Here is a 23,609-nt window from a genome sequence, read left to right as displayed (position 1 = left end):
CAGAAATTAAGCGAAGTCTGGTGTGAGAGCGATCGCGTTTAGTCAGGCTTTTCCATGTCTTTAGCCAAACTTCATTTCCTTCAGCCCTGAAAACGGAGACGTCATCCAGGTTTTAAAGGCTGCGGCGGCCTGAGCGCGAAAAGACAAAAGTCGGTTTGGTTTCACAGTTATTTAGAAACACGTTGCAATTACAAACAAACAAATAGACAAAGCTGAGAGTCGAATGGGACATGCTTGTTGTTGCTGTGTAGTTTGATGCCAATGAAGTCCTGTAAGTACTTTTTAAGGGACCAGTGTGCCGTGTTTGGGCGTCTTTCTGACCTTTAACATCCCCTTAAAGTATTTCTTTAAGCATCTGCCAAATATTGTAAAAGGTTGAGGTTTCCCTCTTTGCATTTTTTTCATTCCACGTATTGCCAAGTTGCTGAAAGTTGTAGTTTTTTTGTTAGTCTTTTGCATATCTGAATTGAGCTCTTAGGGCCACCGTACCTGACGGCTTCGCCATCAGCACTCACCACAGTATTGCTTGATCTTCAGTGATTTTCCGTTTGTGTTTTCTGACTGTAAAAGTCATGGAGTGGGGTGAATGTTGCAAGCAAAATTGCTGAAAGAAAATAAAATTTCTGGAGGATTTTCTGAATGTTTGGTGCATTTTGAAGAAACACTGCAACCAGTAGTGCTCTTAGTCAAACGTATTTTAAATAAATTTGGTTACATTTTAGCATAGCAAGGCTCCATCAGTCATTCCATGGGAGGAACATATTACAATGAGAAATGTCTCAGTCAAACGAAGGACATCATGGTGACCCACACTACTGCCTCAATTGGTTTCAATGAGAAGGAGAATTTTCCTGCATTATCCAATTATAAAAAGGAGGGAACATTTGTTGTATTGCATGGAAAATTTACACTTAAAAGTTCTTTTTTTGTTGTTTTTTTGTCAAACCACATGTCTTTTTGAAAAAAATGAAATAAAAACATGCAAATAGACAAACATCAGAATTGTAAATTTTGACACGTATACATGCATTCCTTTTTATTCACAAAACCAGTCCAATTTTCTAAACGAATACAAAGATTGGTTATTTTTGAAAAGCTGTAGCTACCCCGCAAACATAAAAAAAAAAAAGTCATGGAAATATAACAAATAAAAACGTAATCTTGTATCAGTGCGTTCAGTCGGGTAGACTCAGAGCAAGTGCTGCCTTTTAAAATGCTAAACCCTGAGCAGTATTGGCACATGCTCAGTAGGCCCACATTAATTTAACACTGCCAGTTTCATTTAAGGAATAGTTTGGAACTGCAGTGGCGGGCTGATTGAGGAGATTGCAGTAGTGGTGGCTGGGAAAAACTGCATGTTTGACCCCTGCCAATAATCTCTGGAGATCTGCTCAGTAATGTGACTCAATCGGTTTGGTTTTGACTCAAAAATCCACTTCATCAAAATGTTTTAACATTTTCTGTCTGAAAACTAAATTCTTCCAATGACGTGAATCATAAGATGGACAAGGGTTTAAGAAACATAATGGTGTAGAATTACAATAATGCTTGCCATTAGCCACTAGTTTTGAAATATAGCTGTAAATTTACATTCTCTACACAAGTACTGTATCTTTCCACACATGAACAACATTAACACCAAACACAGAAATTAGTTGATTGTCCACACTCAGTCCGTCATTTCTGTTTCTGGCAAAGAACAGTTCCATGTTTAAGCGACAGAAAAAAAAAAAGAAGAAAAACAAAACTGCTGGAAAATTGACCAAAGGTACCAACATGGAAACAAAGAAAAGGGAATGAGAATTTCCATAGATGCATTTCTTAACGCTTCATTTTTGGTTCAAGGAATATGTAGGTGCATCCATTACCCGATTGATTTTTTATTTTATTCATTTTTTATTCAGTTCTGTTTTTTCTTACTTTTTTCGAGAATTTTATTTGCATCTTGTTTGTTTTGATTTTTTTAAGCCAGTGTCTGTTCCGGAGACAATCCAGGAGTTGGCATTGCACTTGATGGCAGAGCTTTGGGTAGGGAGTGGAGGAGGAGTCCTACTGGAACCACCGGAACGCCGCTCCTGTAGGAAGCATCACCTTCTTGGAGAAACAGAAGACAAAGGGGGAGGGAGGCGGGGACAGAGAGAGAGCGAGAGAGAGAGAGAGAGGAAGGTTGGCGTTGTTATTGAGAAAATGAAAATGTTTAATTCTTAATCTACGATTTCAATGAGAAGCTGCAATTTCTTCACACCTTGACAGAGAGAACATTCTCAATTGTTTCTTAAAAAGGAGCCGCAAATGATGATCATTTAATTTTTGTGTGAAATATAAAGTCCAAGGTGAAGTTTTCAAATTGCAGGTTCTAACAAGCAACGGTCTAAAATAAAAACTATATATAATTTATAGTTATACAACACATAAAACCAGAAACGTTTTACATTTACTAGAGATGGATCTCGTGAACGTTTTGCATTTTTAGTTGACGAGTCGTGCGTGTGACGTCTCTGCACACCCCATCTCCTCTCAGAACAGGTTTCAGTCTTAGCTTCACACAGAACCCGATATACCACATTTATTATTTAGCCACCACACACATTGCTCTCCCACACCAGCACCAGTGATTGTGTCGCCTTCCCTCCCTCGCCCTTACTGTGGCTATCTTTGTGTCTGATTACACTGACCCTGCATGCATGCAGCTGCAGGGGCTCGGCGGCGGCGGCCTCCGGAGCGGCAGCATGGCTGGCGTCCGGCAAAGTGCAACTAGATTTCTCCGGCACGGATTCCTGTATGCCTGGCAGCGAGGCAGGAGGAGCTCAGCAAACATTTATGCACCCACACACGCTCTCACACCGAACCAATATGTATTCAAGTACAGTCCCACACCTCCACACACAGTCGCACGTTCACAGACACTCACAGTACACCCCCCGAAATCACACCAAACAGTGAGACCGTTAAGATGAAATTCTCATACGCGATGGATTCAGATTCACTTTTCTAGCAGCAGAAGCTTTAATAAGGAATCATAAATGCTCAGAGTCCAGAAACAAATACATAAACCCACGCATGCAATTCAACCTGTAGGAAACGGGACATTCACTGCTTCTGTCGTCGACATTTACATGTTTCCATTGCTGTCAGAAGACATTAAAAACATTTTAAATTGTGTCAACATTATAATAAAAAACAAAAATCTGTCACCTCACTACAATGAGACAAAAGGATGACTCAATAAGTTTGCCTGAAACCACAAACCACGCCAACAATGACTTTTCAGGTCTACTTTCAACCCTTCCTCGACTATGAATGAAGACATATGGGTTAGTGACCCCCCCCCCCAAAAAAAGGAAAATAACTCAGACCTTGTTGTTTTATATTTTAGATTCTTCATAAGAGATGTGTCTGCTACTAGAACTCTGCGCGGCATTTATCTGGGCTCTAATCTAAGGTGCTGTTAACTTGTGACTTCTAAGGCTGGTGACTCACATTAACTTATCCTCAGCAGCAGAGGTGACCCTTGGCCTTCCATTCCTGCAGCGGTCATCATGTGAACGCCTTTCATCGAAGCGCTTTGATGGTTTTTGTAACTGCAGGCGGGGATACCTTCAAAGTTTTCTCAATTTCCCAGACCGACTGACCTTAAGTTGTTAAAGTAACGATGGACTGTCATTTCTCTTTTGACTTAGAATCCATATTATGGCAAGAACCTATCAGCTAACAGTTGTGGCGTCCTGCTGTCAACTTTGTAACTAACCAACGACTTCTGCACAACACAACTGAGGTCCCCAGCCCCCATTAAGACAGCAATAAAATCCACAAATGAATCCTGGCACATCTGACTAGCAGTGTATGTTTATTTTGTTTATGTTATTCTTTAATTAATATGAATAAGAACCACGAACCTGGATGTTAATGGAGAGCAATGTCTAGATTTTGTCATGGTCTCTGCGTCAAATGTCATTAGTCCATCGCCTATGTCTGTGATGACCTTTTGTCGGCAGCAATGAGCTGCTCAGAAGGCAGTCAGTGGGCAGTAACATCTGGCAATGCTACAGATGTCAAGAAGCTGCCAAGCGACTGGGCATGTATTGTGTGGAAAGAAAAACAACACGTGCCTTGATTGAACTGTAAATGTTGTTTTTCATCATTATCAAATGTGAGCAATCAATAAAAGAATGGCGGCAGTTCAGGAACAGTGAAAACCTTCCTGATTGCTCAGGTTCAACCAGATGGGATGTGTGTGGGTGTGAAGTGGCCAATCACAAACAAACAAACAAAAATCAATGCTGCACATGATACGTGTTAATTTGTGTCCAACATACCGGAAGCATCAATCTTTGAAAGAAACTGCCACTGGACTTATCGAAAAATCCACAATAAATGATTACGGATTTCAGAGCATCACATGTCGTTGGACGTTCCAGAAGCAAACCGCCGAGATGGTTGGTTGTGGTTGTTGTTTTTAAGGCTCCATCATCAACATTTGCTTCATTACGTCGTGAGAATTCCCTTATGGATAGTTACACACACAAATGCGAGGCATTTCCACATGCAGCAGCACAAGTGGGACGTAGCACGGTAACAAGGAAGAGAAAAGTACACTTTACAAGCAACAGAATGAAAACGGCACTGACCCACAGCTGACGCCAGCGCTCGCCGTCAATCTGGCCGAGGCATCTCTCAGCCTGCGTGCCCTCCCACTACTCAGACTGGATTCTGATGCAAATAAATTCACTCCTCACACTGGATGAACGTACATCGAGTAACCTCGTCGAACATATTAACATGGACAATCTTATATGTTAGTTGAAGCCATGCGGGTTTTATTAGAAATGCCCAGGCTACTGGTGTGAAGCTCAAAAAGAAATCATTCTAATAAAAAGTCACTGGTCATTTTTGCCTGTCGGTAATTGTTGCAGCTTTAGTTGCAAATATATTGGATTTGATATATATATGTATAACAGATTATATTTACATGTTGAAATACATCTTTTAACTTGCATATTACATATTACTACAACCTGATCTCTCTCTTCTGTTTGAGTAAAAGGCCATTTGCTTAATCCAGATGTCCATTCTATCGTATGACACCCTGGCTGCCTCGCCCACCTTCACTCTCATTCTGTCCTGCTTGGCGTCCTCTGTCTGGTCCAAGATGTCTCTCTTTCTGCCCAGCAACTTGTGAAAAAACGTCCTTGCGTCTCTGCTTCCATTTGCATGCCTGTCTGCTTGCTGTCTCGCGAATGGCGTCTGGGAAAGGCAGGAAAGACCACAAGGGTATACGCTACTCTGGAAACACAGCCCCCCCCCACCGATGGACAACACTTCTCTGTTCAGTTGTTAGCGGTGTACTTGTCACAAATGGCAATTGGTTTACACACTTGGGCCATAATTTTGCTCTCATACTCTAACCCTAGCCATCATTTTTAGCCAATCAGATTGCTGCGATTGTCTATACCCATTTCATGCTGCTGTTATGCACATCCTTAATCTTCCTTCAGCGGCAAGTCTTCACAGATTCTCCAATTGGTTTCAGCAGAGTCATCAGCCACCACCACCACCACCCCCAGCGTCTCTGTACGGGGTCTTATCTTTCTGAGTGAATTAGACCATTCACTTGTCTCATCTGATTGAAATATTCTCCTATACAAACAAGACAAAAACAACAACAACAACACTCAACCCATCCCACTTGTACAGTACATTCTAAAAGGCACAATGACACACAAGTAAAACAATGTCTGTTAACACTTCCTAACCCCAGCTCTTCTTCTGTCTCTGTGTTGAACATCATCGCTGAGACTGACACCACTGGAAGGTATTCAGACGTGGAGCAGAGAGGAACTGCCATCCCACTTACATCTCGCAAATGTACCATTCCCAGAATAAATGCAGACATCTTCAGCCAGTGCGCTATGAGGTGGCAAAGAAGGCCTCAGTATGCTAACTCCCCCTCACTTGCCAATTTTACGTTCCTCTTTGAGTTGCCATGAGCTTTCAATGGAAGCCGTCAACACACTGAAAATAGGCACACTGCTGCTGGACTGCAGGCGTGCACAAAGACACAAATATAAACATCAATGCAAATGCAGTAAAACAAAGCCAAGACACTTCATCCGGTGGTTTGACTCATGCACGTGGGGGGGGGGGCACTCGACTGTTTGAGCTACAGCTGAGGCTCCCTGTCAGTGTCTGTGGATGATCTCCTGACACAGGTGCTGCTCAAGTCACCCTGAATAGCCAGTCAGGGCTTTAAGGGGATTCCTGTGAACTTCTTTCAGGCGTCCTGCTTAAAAAAACGTCCATAATATGTACAGTGATTGACAATATTTCACCAGTACTCATAATTGACATTTAGGATTTACTGCTGACTCTCTGTTCTCCGCGTTCTTCCCTGACGCAGCACATCCTCTCTGAATCTCATCCTCTGACATTTAGCTCATACTGATGACATCAGGCTCACTGACAGCACAGCCCGGCCCTGTATTCTCTGATCTAATCACGCACTGAACAAGAGCTGTTGACTTAATAACAAAGCCATTTGAGACAACTACGAGAGTACTAATGGGAAATGTATGAGCGCATGAGGACAAATAAAATGCAGGTAAAATTGAAAATTGTTCTACTACGCTCAGAGGTCCGGAGTGAAAACGAACAAATCAGGAGTTTCGCAAAGACACAACAATACTTTTTTTTTTTTTTGTGGCTTCCTCAAGGGAAAGGAAAGGGAATACTGGCTTTATCTCAAAATGCATTTTCCATTTTGCCATTTGAACCAAGGTTTGGTTCTTGCTTTCTGTGCAGGGAAAGCTGCAGAAGCCTCAAACATGCATGATCATACTTTCTCTGTAAAATATATTGTGTATATTTGTTCACGTTTTACTCATTGCACATGAACAACACACCTATTCTGTTGGACATGAATGAGACCAGGAAGCATCCATTCACATCTGTTTCTATCTGATTAATGGGACAAATTTAGTGTGAAATATTAATCCACACTTCAGTAAGGCGAAAAACATTAGAGCTAAACTCTGATCGACTAGACCGGGCGTATTTGGCTCCGAGGATTGATGCTGATGTTAAGCAGACGTCATTGAGCGGCGATGATGTAACACAGAGGTGTCAAATGCCGAAGACGCACACGAAGAAGCAGAAAACGGTACCCTCATTAAGTCACACGCAGATATTAACCTTCTAATTTCATCACTGAAAAAGACAAACTGCTGGAGAGACACATGAAATGCATCACAGTAATATATGTGCAGGGTTGTGTGAATACATATCACTCTTAACTTTGGCAGGTTTACGGTCCCTTCGAGTTTCTACGTGGCCATTGGCAATATCAGCAGACTGTGATGTTAGAGCGGCGTGATGGCCGACACGAACAACAACATTCATGAATATTCAAGCCGCCCTTGGCTCTGGCATCGCTGTTGTGAATGACTGGTATTAGGCCAACGGCCAGGAAAACATCAAATTCCAATCCCAAATTAAAATGATATTCCTTTCGGTTACAGACATTTAATCACACCACCTACATAGCAGGATGACACCTCTCTCCATTTCCGTGAATCATCATCAGAGACAGATGAAGCCTCTCATTAATCTGCAGCTAAAACAATGCAACATCGAAAAAGCAACGTTCTAATATTCAGCAGCATTGTTGTGATTGTGATCTTGTGAGAAAGTCACGGTCTCTCTTCTCCGGCGCTGCTCAAGACAACAACACGATCAGGTTCATGAGGCGATTCTGAAAATGTGGAGTTTACTTTAATGAAGTAAAAAATATTTTTATTGCTGACAAATAATTTCCACAATTTCCAAAACATTTTTCAACCTTTACATTTCTTCTAATATGCTTTTGCTTCATCGTCCAGGTTGTCATTGTTTTTACGTTTGTTTGTCAACGTGCAGATAAACCACAAAATACTTTGTTTCCCCTTTAGAATGACACACAATAGTGTTTTCTGGTCTAAGGTAACATGATTCTGTGTATTCCAAAATACTACTGCTTTCAAATTATATTAGGTTTGTGGTATAATAAACAACTTGGTTTAGGAAAAGATAGTTTGGGTTAAAATGACTTAAAAAGTGTGTCATTATTAGAATAAATTGTCAACTACCGATTGGAGAAAATATGTTAAAGCCCAACAATTCTTCAAGACATTTTGCGCGACCTCCTCCTGACAGGGACATGGCGTCACGTCACTTCCTTTGCTCCTGATTGACAGGAGTCACATCTCGTCAGAGGGCGTTGTCCTTTCGATGTAAACGTACTGAAACGGGTCAGAAGATCATATAACCACATCATTTGAAGTGAAGAGGCTAAAACCTGATATGGCCTTTTAAATAACTTAATATAGCATGTATATTACATTGGAATAGATCTCGATGGAATTCTATGAAATGGCGAGTCATGGACTGAGGAAGAGTAAGGTAGATTCTGGCAGAATGAGGCCAATATTGTGAAACATAATAATAACAGGCCAATCAAAACATCAAGACAATTTGTGTCTCGGGATAAAGATTCTCTGACACTAGAGAAAAAAATAAAATAACCTGGAAGTGGAAAAAACTGAAACGGAATAAAACGGAAACGTTCCCCTGTGCGTTAAAATGTGAAAATAAGCAAATTGAATAAACGAATTATGAAATGAATCCTTAAAGGCATTAAAGTTCATTGAATTCTGTCCTGTGGTTTTAGAGGAGATGTAGCTAGCTTCTCCCCATGAAGGACACACAGACAGATAGATGGACAGACTAGAAGGGACCTGTGGGCCTCCTGTAGTAAGGACATAAAAATATAGACGGTGGACATTTTGGTTTGCGGTCAGGCACCATTACCAACCAGTCAATCGTAATGGTCCAAGAACCTCCATTAACGGGGGTAGACCGATGCTTTTAAAGCAAAACAGAATCCGTAATATGAGCAAATGAACATCTGTGTCGACAAACGTTAGCCAAACGTTCGTAGCGCTAGCCAGCTGTTAGGGAACTGTGGAAGTGGGAAGGCCCCTTTAACTGAGTTCAAGTAAGCTAATCTCATTCAAACAGCTTCAGAATTCAGGCCTATCCCCTCAAGGTGCATGTCATTGGCCAAAGGCAGCACATGGGAGCTAAGCAGCCAAACTGTCAGCCTTCAAACTATGGTCCAAGCTGTCACACGCCATCATTAGAAAGAGGACGGAGCAAAGCCACCCGTAGATTGAAGCACAGATCCAGTTCGTGTCAATTAAACTGGGGGCCTCGCCACTGGGCAATGTTCAAACTGTGTTACGTACTCATCAATGTATTACGTAACGCTATTATCCATTGATCACAAATGTTTATTTCCTTTGAGACGGAACATCTGCTGGAATTGATTTTATGATTGGTCATTCTGTCATCACTGCCGGGGTTGGTTAGACCACTGAGTGCGATGGAGGCAACCGACAGGAAGTCTGCGAGGCCATTTAGATGAGCAGGGCTGTCACCGGAGCGAAGGACAGCAGCGGCTAAAGGGAGCCGGCATGTGCCACACTGACACCTGGTGCTCCAGATGACAGCTCTGTGGCCAGATGGACCTTATTACTTGCAAACACACACACACACACACACGTACCCACGCGTGCACGCTTACACACAAACACATACTGGACACAAATTTACAATTAGTGCGACTCTGCCTCCACATAGAGTTTTACAAACAAGTGCTCACGCAAGTGCAGGGTGGATGTGTATGGGACAAAAAAGACAAGAAATCACCTGAATCATAGCGAGTGAGTTCGCCTTCCAAAGGAGAGATGTGTGATTACAAGGTTCAAGCGGCGAGAATAGAAAGACGCCATTGTTCTGCACATACCGACAGCATTCCTCTTCATCTGTTATTTTGCTGCTAGTGGGGCCGTCACCCAACCAAAAAGCCTACCGATACTACCTGGCTCTTCACTATGACCCATCTCCAAGCTGTGGATCCCACTGAAACAATCTTGCGAGTTCTAATGTTGTGTTTTCTCATTGATGGTAAATGGCTAAGGCCCCTAATAATTCCTTTCTGTCATTGCATTCAAGCATTGTAGCAATTGTTTGAATGAAAACCGTACAAGTAGCAGTGCTACTTTACAGCCACCACCGTCTTACCTCCAGAGCAGCAGAGGGCTTCTTCTTCAGTTCCTCACATTTGCGAAACTTGCAGATCTGGTGGCCTGTTTTGCGATTCCGGCAGCTGCTGCATTGCTCGCAGTTAATCCGCCGTCGGCAAGGTGGGCACATGCCGCAACGTTTCCGCTTCTTCTTACCGGAGTTGATAGCAGAGGCCAGCTCGCTTTGCGCCGGGTACTCAGCTAGGCCAGCCATGTGCAGTGCGCTGTCCGCCAGAAACACTCCAGCAGGAGTCATGATGAAAAGCCCTGGGTTGAAGGGGAAACCACCCCCTACTCCATATGGGAAGTCTACAGGACCACCTACGGCGTCCGTGACAGACGTCCCCTCCAAGTCGCTAGCCCCCGAGCTTGCGTCTCCACTGCCAACTCCCACTCCCATGCCCCCAGGCAGGAGCATGTGCTCCATACCGGCCCGCTTTAAAAGTGCTGCTGCCTGGGCAAAGTGCAGCAGGCCATTCTGTCCCTCCAGAACCTGTTCTAGGGTACGGTCCAACTTGGCTGCCGTCAGTGCAGAGACAGTGGGCTGGGGCTGCGGGGGTGGCTGAGGCTTGGCCGAGCGGCTCTTAGTCTCATTGTTGTGTGTGTGTCTGTTGGTGGTGGCAGACGAGACTGCTCTATACTGGGAGAGGGTACGGGAGTTCTTAAGGCTCTTACTGAGGGGCTCGCTGATGATGCCACTGCGGTTCCTGCGCTCTATAGCAGGAGAGCCCTGTTTGCAGCTACTCCGCTCCTGGTCCCCTGTCCGGCCCCCCTCCGACAGCCGGCTAGACATGGTCCAGAGCGTACTTGCCCGGGTTGGGGGTGAGGGTGGAAAGGGGGGGGGGGGGGGAGGGAGCAGAGACCTCCTCTTGGTCCGCTCTGGGCGTTCTCTTGAGAGTGGCGCCTCACCTCAATGGAATAATCAGCCGGCCAACAACAGGCAGGCCGCAGCCTTCTGCCCACGCTACAGCTCAGCCCTCATCCACGGTCTTCAATGGGCCATCTGGAAACACAGGAAGAAGAGGGAGATCAATTACCATCGAAACAGATCATTCTCTGCAGGTTCTTCACGACAAGTAACCTCCTTCGTGCTTTCACATTATTATGTGTCATTTTCATTTACAGCTGTTTCACAGAGGCCAAAAGAAAACTAACTAGAGATCATAGTCGATAAATGGAGAGACTTGACAAACGCAGCATGCATCCCAAACTTGTGTCTTTCCATTAAATCTTCACACATTATTCTAAAAATGTTATTCCTGACCCGTCTGGCGACACCTGCATCCGACTGGATGGCAGCTCAGGAGCCTAATCTTTCTATTTGAATCAATGAACATTAAGTTAGTTGAGGAAAAAAATACTTTGGAAAAGTACTTTAGCATTTAAATTAAGCTACATTTTAATACATTGTAATATGTTGAAAACTGAAATGCTATCTGCAGCTCCATCCACATTTCAGTGAAAAATGTGATTGGAAAAGCGTTTTCGTAAAGGCGGTTACGTAACAGTCAGCGTCTGAATCTGTTATGCTACCGAAACACCTGATTCGAAGTGGCACCCAGATGAACTCCCGTATCTCTCCTTCTGATTATTTTGATCTTTGAAAGAGGAGATTATCGTTAGTGAAATCTGTTCATTTATTTATGATCGACCTAAAAGCTTTGCAAGCAAAACAGTGACTGCTGATAAAGTGTATTTCTTTAATGTGGGTTTATTATCTTATCAGCAAATATGTGAGAAAATACATTTATGTATTCGACACTCTCACACGGCAATGTGAGATGCTGCCGGAAATGTAGCTTAAAAAGCAATGACAGCTCAAGACGTTCGTTAATTAAGCAAAAAAGATCTTCTATTCCATCATTTTTAAAGACCCAGCCTGTAGAGGGATTTCATTTGACAAAATATTAGATTAAAAGGAGCGGTCGGACTCGAGGGCTCACTGGGGCCCCCCCCGCGATGAGTGACGGACACGCATCCACCAGTTGACTTTCAGCCTGAGATTCCTGTGATTGGTCATCTATGAAAAGAAAAATGATGCCGCTATTGTCCTGACCTGTCCGTTTTCACAAACAAGACAACCCCCCCACCACCACCACCTCCACCCCTCCCATAGAAAAGCTGAGGAAATGGCCGGGCCAGTCCTTATAAGGGAAACAAAGGGAAAGGGGGGGGGGGATGGGGGGGGGGGTGTCTGTGCAGTGTGTGGAAATTGGAAGGCCAGAATTAGTGGGAGGTAAAGCTTCAAAGGCAAGAGCGCAGCCCCCACATTCTCACCAGCTCAGGGGGATGTGGCGCCAGCGAACCAGAGCCAGCGCTGCAGCCCCCCCCCCCAGCCCTATAGATTCAGTTTCTCCTGCTGCAACGGCCAGCGTCCAGTTTCCCAAAAAGCCTCTCCAACAAGCTGCGTTTCTCCCCAGCTGCGGCTGAACGCATGCCGGCGATGCAGGGAGGGTCTCACAGAGCACTGAAGCAGAAGTTACGCGTAATGCGGTCAGTTAGAAATGCTTTAAAAGATATTTTTAGTACCTTTTTTGTTTTTAAATGTCACAAATGGCAGCTGTGACAACAGCATTATTCCTCTATTAATCCTGGCCTGGGAAAATATCCCGCTCCGACCCAACAGTTATGTCAATACTCTAAACACAGGAAATGTACTCAAAGGCCGGAGTATTACGTGTAATTAACAAACTGGCATATTATCAATCGCTGAACCAAAGTAGCTCTCGAGTTGGGAACGCTGAGGAATATCGGCGAGCAGCTGTTTTCTCACCAGCCCTCAATAGTTGACCTGATGATGACACCGCTGCTCTAAAAAAAAAACTACGTCACCCGAACAAAAAGGAGAAAACAACAACAAATAGCTGCTGCTGCTGCTCTCCTATAGTGTTTGCAATGTAGATAGCGAGGTTGTGACACAATATTTTTGGGCTGCAGACTTTGCGTGACTATTGCGCGGCGACACACACACACACACCGATGCCACCTCGTGCTTATTCTGTAAAATGACTGACTTTGAATTCAACAGATTTCATGCGCTTGATAAAATCATTCATGTTCTGTAGCAGCTTGGTGATGTAAAACTATGTCTTGTATTTATGTCAAATAAATGTTATAATACTTAAAAGGTGTGACAGCAAATCCCGTTGGGAGTAGACAGAATTAAATAAACACGTTTGAAACTACTATTAATGAATATCGTGCTTTGACATTTTCCTTCCTTACAAGTAAATAAACTTCACACCAAACCAGTGAGAAACGCTGAATACTTGTACACAGATTTGTACTATGCAAGCTAACACGCTCGTATGCAGACTGCACCACAGTTGTTGCCGTCCATCCGACTGACCAATCAGTCACGCTCTTTCCATCATCGTCATCATCATCAACCCTGAGCTCGCTGTATCGTCTTTGGCTAATCACCCTCTTGGACTTCCAGCTCCGTGGCTCTCCAGCTCCGTTCGTCACATCATTTATAGAAGAGGTTATGTCCTTATGTGAACCGTCTCCCAAACCGCAACTGCCGCTGCGACTGGGCGTCTCAATGTCACGCTGCTGAAACCAGATATTTACTGTTGTTTGGTCCTTTACGCATGCTGGCGCTCAGTTTGCTGGACGCTACGGACTAAATCTCGTGGTTCACATTCAGGCCTTACACCTCGGGTTTCTCTGATTCAGCCTGACTCGCGTATTAGAGCATTTGGGAGACACGTCTGCTGGACGGTGGACCGCATACTGTCTCATCCCTTACTTCTCCCAAAGTCCGTCTTCTGTGTTTTTAATCTATCCAAGAGACGGTGGAAAAAGATCCGGAGATAAATGTTCCCCGTAATCAATATGATCCAACATCAGCTATGTGTGTGTGTGTGCGTGTGATGTCTCGCTCAGATCGACCAATGAGCTCCACCGTTGTTGCCTGCAATCAAAGCATCCACAAGAATAATTGGGAGACCTCTGCTTTCGGTAAAATTCAGACCTCCAGCAGCTTGCATCTGTGGAAAAGGTTGCTGTGTATTTAGTGGAGCAACTTTATGAACTGATTCATTATTGTCTAATTTTTATGATGGGGGGGGACGGACTCATTCTGATGTGTTATGCTGCTACATTTCACATTACAGCCTGAATGCGGGACAGTTTTAGTGGAGAGTAAAGCCATTAAAGCCATGAATGCGACCGTCTTCAGGGGGTCTAGCATAACATTTGAGAGATAATTATTAATGTTGACTTAAATGACTTCCTCTGAAACTTTGCAACTCTGCAGATCATGTCGGCTGTGGAGCCTGTTCATTTCAAATCGTAATGTTTGAATGGAGCTAACGGTAGTCGATCTATATACCTGTATATAATATGTGGGTGCAAATTTTCAATTAGATATTAGCTTATAATCGATCCTGTTTTCGCATTGGCTGTGTTGAAGCTGCTGTGTCGAAAAGCATGTAAAGAAATGTGTTTGAAAAAAAGAAAAGACGACTGAAATGTAAACGTAGCGACAGAGTGTCGCGTGAGTGTGAAAGGTATGGTGAGCGCTCCCACACCAGAAGCCTTAGAATGCAGTTAGCGGCAGTTAGCAGTTAGCACCTAACTCCAAGAGGAGATTAGGGATTAGAAGACAAATTCAGTGTCCCACCCCGTCCTGTAACGGGGAAGGATTTTCTTCTTCTTCTTCTTCTTCTTCTTGTACTCTTGTTAAGATTAAACAAACAAAATGCATCGTGGAAAGAGATCTTTGTTGTGATGCTGTTCTCCATTAAAAAAAAAAAAAAAAAGGCCTGTGACAGCAGCAGAGGGACGAAACAGTGCCAAATAAAACATCTGTATAAACATGCGAGCCAGCAAGGCGGCTGGACAGACAGGATGGGGATGTGGCGAGGAATATTTAAAAAGCAGCGAGGAGTTAAAAGGAAGAAAGAAAAAAAAAAAGCCGCTGGAAAGGTCCGGGAGCCCCGAACGGATGATGAGACCAACCGCTGCGTGAAAATGATTGCCGCTTTACTTCAATGTTTACAAAGTGCTGCCTGACACATTTATTATAATATTGATGTCTGTTCATACTTATAGCACAGAGCCTATGTGAGTGGCATTAATCTAACTCTCTGAAAGCGATGCCTGGAAACCACTGGGAAAAGTCATTCAGAATTATGTCCGATGTTCAGGATGCGAATCGCTTGCAAAACTGTATAAACAAATCTGGATTGATCAGATGAACATTGTCTACTTGGAGCGTTCTCACCCGCCTTCGGTCCGAAATCATTGGTGAATTACGCCATGCAGTGCAATAAAAGTGTTGAGTATGTCTTAACAGCCACGGTGCTGCTGGGCGGGTGTTTGTCGGCGCAGCGATAGTTGTGAGCGCCTCATGGTTTCACATTTGTGTGCAGCTCTCATCCAGAACAACAGCACCTCCAAACTTTTAAAAGACATTAAAAAAATAATCTCTCATCTCAGGTATTTCATGCCAAACCTGTGTACAAAAGACAAACAAGCAAAAAACAACAACACAGGTGTGTACATAAACATGAACGCATGACATCTGAGTGATGGATTGACCATTGATCAATCGGTGGAGTAATGGAAGAAAGCTTCTGGGGTCCTGACAAATACGCATGATAATTATCAATAATTAACCAGAATATGATGTTTATCAAAGGCTGCTTAATCATTGTTGCTGCCTTCCATGCCAGGACTGGCATCAAGGGCAAAAAAAAAATGCTTAAACATTCCTCCCACATTTACTGCGTCCTCTTATCCCATCGAGGAGGTGTGGAACTGCTGTGACGCGCGTAAAGGATCACCTCGTGGCACAGCCCTTAAAGAGTTAATCGGCCTCTTTAATGTGATGAATAAACCAATGAAATCATTGATCTTTTTCACTGCGCAATTAACTCCTTTTTGAGCACACTTAAATAAACTCTTGGACAAGTTTCATCCGATGACGTCACAGCCTGCGTAGGTGTGAGGTAATTGCAGGCAGGGACAAAAATATGATCTCATTTCCTAAAGGGTTGAACCCTGGATTGGCTGACTCCTCCGGTGCACCCCCCCCCCCCCCCCCCCCCCGTCCCCCGTCCCCGTCCCCGGTGCAGACGCGCTGTCTCCGGATTCTGTTCAGATTCTCTATTCCTCCCACCTCTTGTCCACTGACGGACACGCGCGCGCACACACACCACTCATGCGCGCGCGCGCACACGCAGACGCACGAACACAGGAAGTTAAAAAGCCCCGGTGACAATAATTGGACTCGGGGATTCATCCATTGTCCATCGCCCGCTGCGCGTTGTTCGCCTTAATTAGGACACGCACACAAAAAGTTAGAGGAGAAAAATAAGCGCGCCGTGACGCCAAATTATTCACGAACAGACGGAGCGCTTGCATCCGGAGGCGGCGGCCGTTAAATCTCCGGGATGCGAGGTATAAAAGCGACAGGGTACCGGAACCCTCTGGACGTGATGTCCGAAAGAAAAGCAGATTAGGAACAATCGAAATTGTGACATCTGCCCCCCCCCAAAAAAGAAAAAAAGAAGACGTGAAATTATTCACCTTTCAATGTGAAACATTCTCGTGTTTTGGGGAATTAAAAGTTCAAACATGTGGACGGACGATAAAAAAAACAGCCAAAATGTGAAACAAAAGATTCGGAGTGCAAAACGCGCGCTGCTCTTTTCTTCCATTAACTGGAACTTTTTTTTTTGCGCGCATCGTTAAACAGCTGATTCACAATCGGGGCTGCGCTCCATGCCGCGGCCGCTCCTCGTCTGCGCGCTCCGGGGCGACTTATTGAATAAAGAGAATTCTTCTTCAAAGACTGAGAGCATCCTGTAAATTCCCAAATCCGAATCCAATCAGAGCCAAAAGCGGGAAAAGCTTTTATCGAAGCGCGTAACGGATGAAAACACGTGATCTGTGAGCCGCCGACCTGCGGCACCGGCAGTCGCTGCTCCTTGATCCCTCAAAAAAAGATGACATCCCAACTTTCAGCAGACTTCAACAAAGTATACCCCCCCCCCCCACACACACACACACACCCTCCCCATCCTCCCCCCCTCCCTCCATGTATCTGCATAATTTGCCAAACACGGACCTATTTTATTCGCACCTACCAAAGCAGATCCGCGCAGAGGGGAGGGCTCCCGTGCACAGTCCCGGAGCGGGTCCGTCTCTCAGACTGTCGTGCGTAATGGTGACAAAAAAAAAACAAGGAGCAAGGGGGCCAGGAAATAAAGCTCATCCTCCGGGAACACAGTCCTCCCCGTCTGTTAGTGGCAAATGTGAAAAGAAAAGGAAAAAAACACAAATTATTCAGCGCCGGTTATTTCGGGGCAAAAAGCGCACTTTCCTGTGAGGCTGCACGCGTGGGTTCCCCCCCAGCTTCTCGCTCCTCGCAGTCCCACCTCTCTGCGTCCCCGCTCGCGGAGAGGAACACGCAAACACATTTCATGGATTTTTGGAGCTTCAAGGAAAAACCGAAGTGGATTTTTCTTTTTTTTTCACGCGGCGCGCGCGCGCACAGCCGCGGGAACGCAAAAATCACGAGAGAGAGAGAGAGAGAGAGAGAGAGAGAGAGGTCGTGGGTTTCTTATCGGCTGATTTCAGGACAGCTGGGTGGGGGGGGTGGCGCGCTTTCAGAATAAAACTCAGCGCTGCCCCCCCCGAAAGATGTCTGTTCAATCAATCTTTATTTAATGACGCTGCGGTTCCGATGACAGCTATGACGTACCGGTAATTATTCCGAATAACCACATTCGTACGGGAAAGTAGGGGGGGGGGCGTCTGGGATAGCAGTGGTGTTCTTTGTTAATGTTAACTTTTTTTGGCGCATTGTTGTAAGCTGCTTCCTGAAAACTGTCTTTCCTTGATTGATCTCAGCTGAAGGTCGTGCGAGGTGACGGGATGCGAACCCGTGAACTCGGTTCACCCGTCAGTTTATTCTGGAGAGCTTGTCCTCGATGAAACCGGCTCCTCCTCCAGCTCCAGCTCCAGCTCCAGCCCGGGATCCACTCCGCCTCTTCCCGCCGGCCGGCCTGCCGCTGGCGGGCGGCCAACCCGAGTGTGTGGAAATGACACCGCCAGGGCGGCAGAGATTTTCCTTCATTTCTCTCCTTCCCGATCGCAGACTGGCTGACATTGGCTAGAAAGTGGAGCAGCTCGTCAGGGACAATCAATGCGAATCGATCGAGCTGCGCGGTTGAGGCGCGGTTGAGAGAGAGAGAGAGAGAGAGAGAGAGAGAGAGAGAGAGAGAGGGGGGCATTCAACCAACTCTGTCAGGAGCTAAACCAAACAAATTTGCTCTGGCTTCTCATAAACGTGACACTTAGCGAGAAGGCTAATAAAGTTTAAGACCCCCCCCCCCCCCCCCCTAATGAGGTATTTACCGGCACGCACACACGGTAAACAACATGTCCTCCAAAGACAATGGTTTGATTATTGATGATTGGAAATGATCGAAAAGGGAATGAATAATATCCGACAATGGAGAATAGAGCTGAAAGGACGTTTCCAAAGTGTTAAAAAACAAAACAAAAGACCCTTTCAGGAATAGTGTAAACATCAATTTAAATGGTTTCAAATGGAAATCCTTCTTGTCGTAATTCATATGATTTACATTATCACGATGCAAAACATAACGTTGTTAGAAAATATACTAAAGTACATTTAATAAATTGGGGGGGGGGGGGGGGGTATTCATTTATATGTATATTTGGGTAAATACTCTGTGTATTGAAAAGGATCATGCCATCAACTGACTTTTATATTTGATTGCATATGAATGACCTCTAATTTGTATTTCAGGTGTCATTTACAGTCTAAAATCTGAACTAGACGGTACTGCACAGTGTAAACTCCTGCAGAGGCAACGCAGTTTCACTATTATGCCATAGTTTGACTCACATTATGACTCCATGGCCAGGGAAATTTACAAATCTTAGAATAACATTATTATCATTCTTTGATTTGTCATCCGTTGATGGTTCACTACAATGTTTGATCATTTCAGGGTTTAAATGTTTTGAAAGGACACAAACTGGAATATCACTCTCTTGTTTCCATGCATATCCAGAATATACAATCCTGTGAAGACGCGTGTCACCAGGAGGCGATCAGCTAAGTCTCATTAGTGAAAGTAAATACTGGATTGCAATAAGAAGAGGAAAGCAGACAACCTAATGTATAATATTGCCTCTTCGCATGTAGTGATGAAATAGAAAAACAGACATAAAGGATTTGTGTGTATGCATACGCATCTTTTCAAATGCAGCGTCTCCTTGTAAGCCGTGCTGGAGCCACAGGGAGACGGTTGGGTCGATATTGCAAGGACGAAGTCCAGGAATGTCACACCGGAGTCATTCGTATCCTGTCTGGGCAACAAGAGCATATCAAGAGATAAAAAAATCTGTTTGTGAAACAGTTGCTAAAATGAATCTGCACGAGAGTTCCTCTGGGGTCAGCCCCAGATCTTTGAATCTCTTAGAAATGCCTGCATGCCGACAGACACGTATCCTTTACTTCTAATGTCACAACCTGTCCACCTGTAACGCTCCTCTTTTACCCGGCATACCCTCTCTGTGCTCCCTGTCACACAAGTGTGTGGCTTTCCTATTGCAAACAGATCCGCACCGCCTCATCACCATAGTATATCAAAACCAGACTCACCGAAATGAAACAGATGTGACAATTACTCTGTCAGAAAATCTTTGGCAATTAGACACTTCAGGAAGATTCCGATCAAAGGATAATCCCCCCCCCCCTATGGAGTCCAGATACTGGTGGCGGTGGTGACTGATGGCCCTGCTGAGACTGATGAGGCTGGAGAGGCTGATGAAATGATGAAGTTGTCACATTTGCAAATATTGGCTACATGACAGTAGCATAAATCAGAGGTGCAGAAAGAGAATATTTTTAAGACAGCAGCACAATACTCCTGACTATAATCCTGCATCTTCTTAATCATGGCATGAAACGGATCAAATATATATTGCAGTCTCGAATAGGCTGAAAAGACACTCATCGAGGAGCTGCAAGAGGGAAGGCGAGTCATGCGTGGCTCGATGGGTCGGAGGAAGCAGCAAGCTGGGACTCTTGGACGTGTTCCGGTCGGTTCACTGAGCCCCGGAGGCTGCAGCCACACTCGGCGCTTTGTTGTTTTCTTTCTGCACAGGAAGGCAGGGTACTTTCCTGAGATGGGGAGGAGGATTAGCGTTCCATGGCCTCCATCCCCAGATGCAGACATGACCAGCAGTGTAGGAAAGCCCCCCAAAGATGCCCCCAGAAAGAGGTACGTCAGGGATGATGAGCGAGAATATGGAGAAACTATGGCTTCTCGCTCACGTATTTTCATATATTTTTTTTTAGTTGTTCTAAAGCTGTTTGTTCATCAATTTGTAGCATCAGTTAACATCACTGACCTCTACATACCTATAAAGTTCAGATGAGACATTTGTCATTGTCATAAATGTAAAAAATTACATGTACTGCATTTACTCATGTACTTCTGCAGTATGTGTGTGATACAGGACATGTACTAGAAACACACATGTTTTTGAACTTTTCAATGGGCTGTGCTTTGGTGATGTCATTAACCATAGCATTCCTCTTATCATCTTGTGCTAAAAGATTTAGCAGGTGCCTAGAGAGCAACGCATTCCGATCATGGAGAGAAATAACTCCAGCAAATGAAACAGGATATGTTTCCTTTCAGTTTCTGTACATATTTAACAAATTAGATATGATACATTAGCAAGCTTTTCAAATGCAGGTATACATAATTTCCTGTTTCTCTGCTAAGCTAAGCTAAGCTAAGCTAAGCTAAATACAGCCATGGCTTTGACTCTATCGTCAATGCACAGACCAAGTGATGTCAGTCTCATAGTACAAAAAAACAATTATTTGAGAGAAAAAAAAGTCAAACTTTTCCTTTAACAATCCAGTGAATACAGAATTACTTCATTAAATGATTCAACTGTAGTCGTGTTTTTATTTTTGAACTACATTTTCTGAAGTTAGACGGCACAGAAGTGTAAGGTAATTCTGCTCAATGCACTTGTGAACTGTTACTTTTATGCGCCAAGGCATTTGCTTAAGATGTAATTGAATGTGATCTAAATGTATCACACACAACACGGCTTGTGCTTTAATTAATAGCGTGCGCCTTTGATGTTCTGCAGGTATACCTGTGTTAATTATGTGGGAACGTACAGCTGGATGGGCTTCAGTATATAGTATTGGAATAGATCATTTAGTGCCATTTCCCCTGTCACTGTGCCAGCAAAGCATGCCAGCAGCACCAGTATTTAAAGGAGGGATCAACAAATGCAGCTGCCAGCAGCTCATTGCAGCCACAGAAATACACTTGTGGAATTGTTTTTCATCCACTCTCATTTAAAATTTGATTTTTCACATTCATTGTGCTTCTACAGGTTACTGAGTTAGTTAATTTTCCGAGAACATTTCCAAGTAATTTAAAAGTTGTTGTTTTTTTTGCGGCAGTAAATAGGATTTGGTCGTCATTGTCTTTTTATGAGTTGACCAAATGAAAATATAACTCAAACGTTTTCATTTTGGCCTTCAAACTAAACTGAGAAGCAGATCACCAGCAGAAAATACTGCTTCATTCTTTCATCCCCACTCGTGTTTGTCTCCACTAGCGATATTGGCAACTTCCAGGACATGGCATGGACACCTAGGATGGGTATTGGACACTCTGCTCTCTGCAGAGCCTCTAAACGTGTTTGATTTTGTCGTGTGCTCTCGCGCCAGTCTGTGTGAGAATCACAACTCCACACTGCAGACCCCCGGCAGTCCAATGAGTGGCTCCATTACTAAAATGTATCCTGCTGCTAATCCCATCCTCATCGCCACGTATCAGGAAGCATGTGGCTCTTTTATCTTTCTAGAATCATTTTGAGACCAAAAAGATAAGTAAAAATCAAACCATGCAACTACTCTAGCTTTTGCACCACTAAATAAGCAATGTGACGGATTTCTGTGTCATGTCTCTACATTTTAAGCAGCAATCACTGCTCCTTCAGCAGCAAGAACAGACCAGCTGTTGATGCTGTTTAAATCAGGGTTGGAGCCCCATCTAGTGGAAAGTCTTCACAGAGGCTTCCTGAAAAATGGATGAAGAAAAACTCCTCATGATTACTCCCAGTGGTATTTACCCAATGCTGCTTCATAAGACTTCAAGGCTTGGGTAGGATAATGTCCCGCTCACACCCTGCTGAGCTCAGCGATGCTTTATTCAACAGAGCATTTACATGATTATGAGGAACCAATGCAGTCAACAAACGGTTTTGGATAAAAATGCAACCAATCCAACGTGATGAGCAAATAAAACTCAATCGACAATCTGCAACTAAAGTCAGACTGTTTATTCCAACATTTATAAGTTACTAGAGCAGCAGAGGAAAGAGTTTTTATTGCTGGAAGCAAAAATGGACTTGAAAATCTCAGATTAAATCCTTTTCTTGTTTTCGACCAGCAGTTATGACCATCACTGGTAAAAATGTTGTTTCAATCATGTAGTAAGAATTTCAGATGTTAATATTGGGAAATTAAATGTTCACATATTTCCCTTCAGGAATCAGATATGATTCCTGAATGTATGGGAATTCCTGACATGAGTATATTAATATACCGTAAGATGGTCAGATTTTTTTTTTTACTACATAGTTCTTCTGATAGACAGATAGCAAGTTTTGAGTAAAGGATCCAGATGAAGACACAATAACAGAGCAGCAATTTATTAACCAAAATAGTTCTGTGTGGAGGTCAGTGCTGCTTGTGAATACATTTAAAAAAAAAATCCATAAATAGGCAAACAGATATAAGTTACAAGAAAGGCAACAAAAAGTAAGCACTTTATTTTATTTTATTTATTTATTTATTTATCATGTTTGTGGATGTTTGTACGGTCTGGTAAACTGTGTAAACTGAATAGCCCCTTGGGATAAATAAAGTTGTCTGAACTGAACTGAAATGTGGATGCAGAGGAGGAAGAGGAAGAGAGGAAGACACAGGCTGAACAAGAAACTGAAGGGAAAGAAAGAAATGACAAGAAAAATCACACCGGAAATGAAAATCACAAGTCAAAAATGGAATGGAAAGAGAAGGGACAGAAACAAAACCTTGGGGACGTCATCGCATCTCCATCATTGCCTGAACATTGTTGACTAAATTGTCTTTTTTTTTTTTTTGCGCGTCGTACTTTGCACAGATCCTGATGTTTTGTCGCCACCAAGTGAAATGTATTTGCAATCGTTGAAATGGCGCGTGTAATCCAAACGATCCTGCTTCATTTATTGACGCGCACGCTCCTCTTCGGGCACACCAAAAATTTAGAGAAGCGCGAAATGTGTCGCGCCGTGCGCACGGTGCGTAAAGGGCAACCCCGTATCAGAGCCTCCATCTGATGGCAGCATCGGGCAGGCAAGTCCCGTGGAACATTTGCGTGGGAGTTCCCTTCACCGCCATGTCGGGTTAACGTCTCTCTCTCT

General features: G+C 43.9%; 1 protein-coding gene across 1 annotated transcript; it reads right to left on the bottom strand.

The window, feature by feature from the left end:
• Nucleotides 1-1,009: 1,009 nt before the first annotated feature.
• cxxc5a (CXXC finger protein 5a) lies at nucleotides 1,010-10,911 on the bottom strand. Its single transcript, XM_068744785.1, has 2 exons — nucleotides 10,117-10,911; nucleotides 1,010-2,094 (listed from the first exon to the last, which is right to left on the bottom strand). The coding sequence occupies exons 1-2, from the start codon at nucleotides 10,909-10,911 to the stop codon at nucleotides 2,050-2,052; spliced, it is 840 nt and encodes a 279-aa protein (XP_068600886.1). The 3' UTR covers nucleotides 1,010-2,049.
• Nucleotides 10,912-23,609: the final 12,698 nt, after the last annotated feature.

The sequence above is a fragment of the Brachionichthys hirsutus genome, chromosome 10, assembly GCF_040956055.1.
Source record: "Brachionichthys hirsutus isolate HB-005 chromosome 10, CSIRO-AGI_Bhir_v1, whole genome shotgun sequence".
NCBI classification, from domain to species: Eukaryota; Metazoa; Chordata; class Actinopteri; order Lophiiformes; family Brachionichthyidae; genus Brachionichthys; species Brachionichthys hirsutus.
Note: the sequence above shows the minus strand (reverse complement) of the source record. Positions and strands in the feature narration are given on the sequence as shown.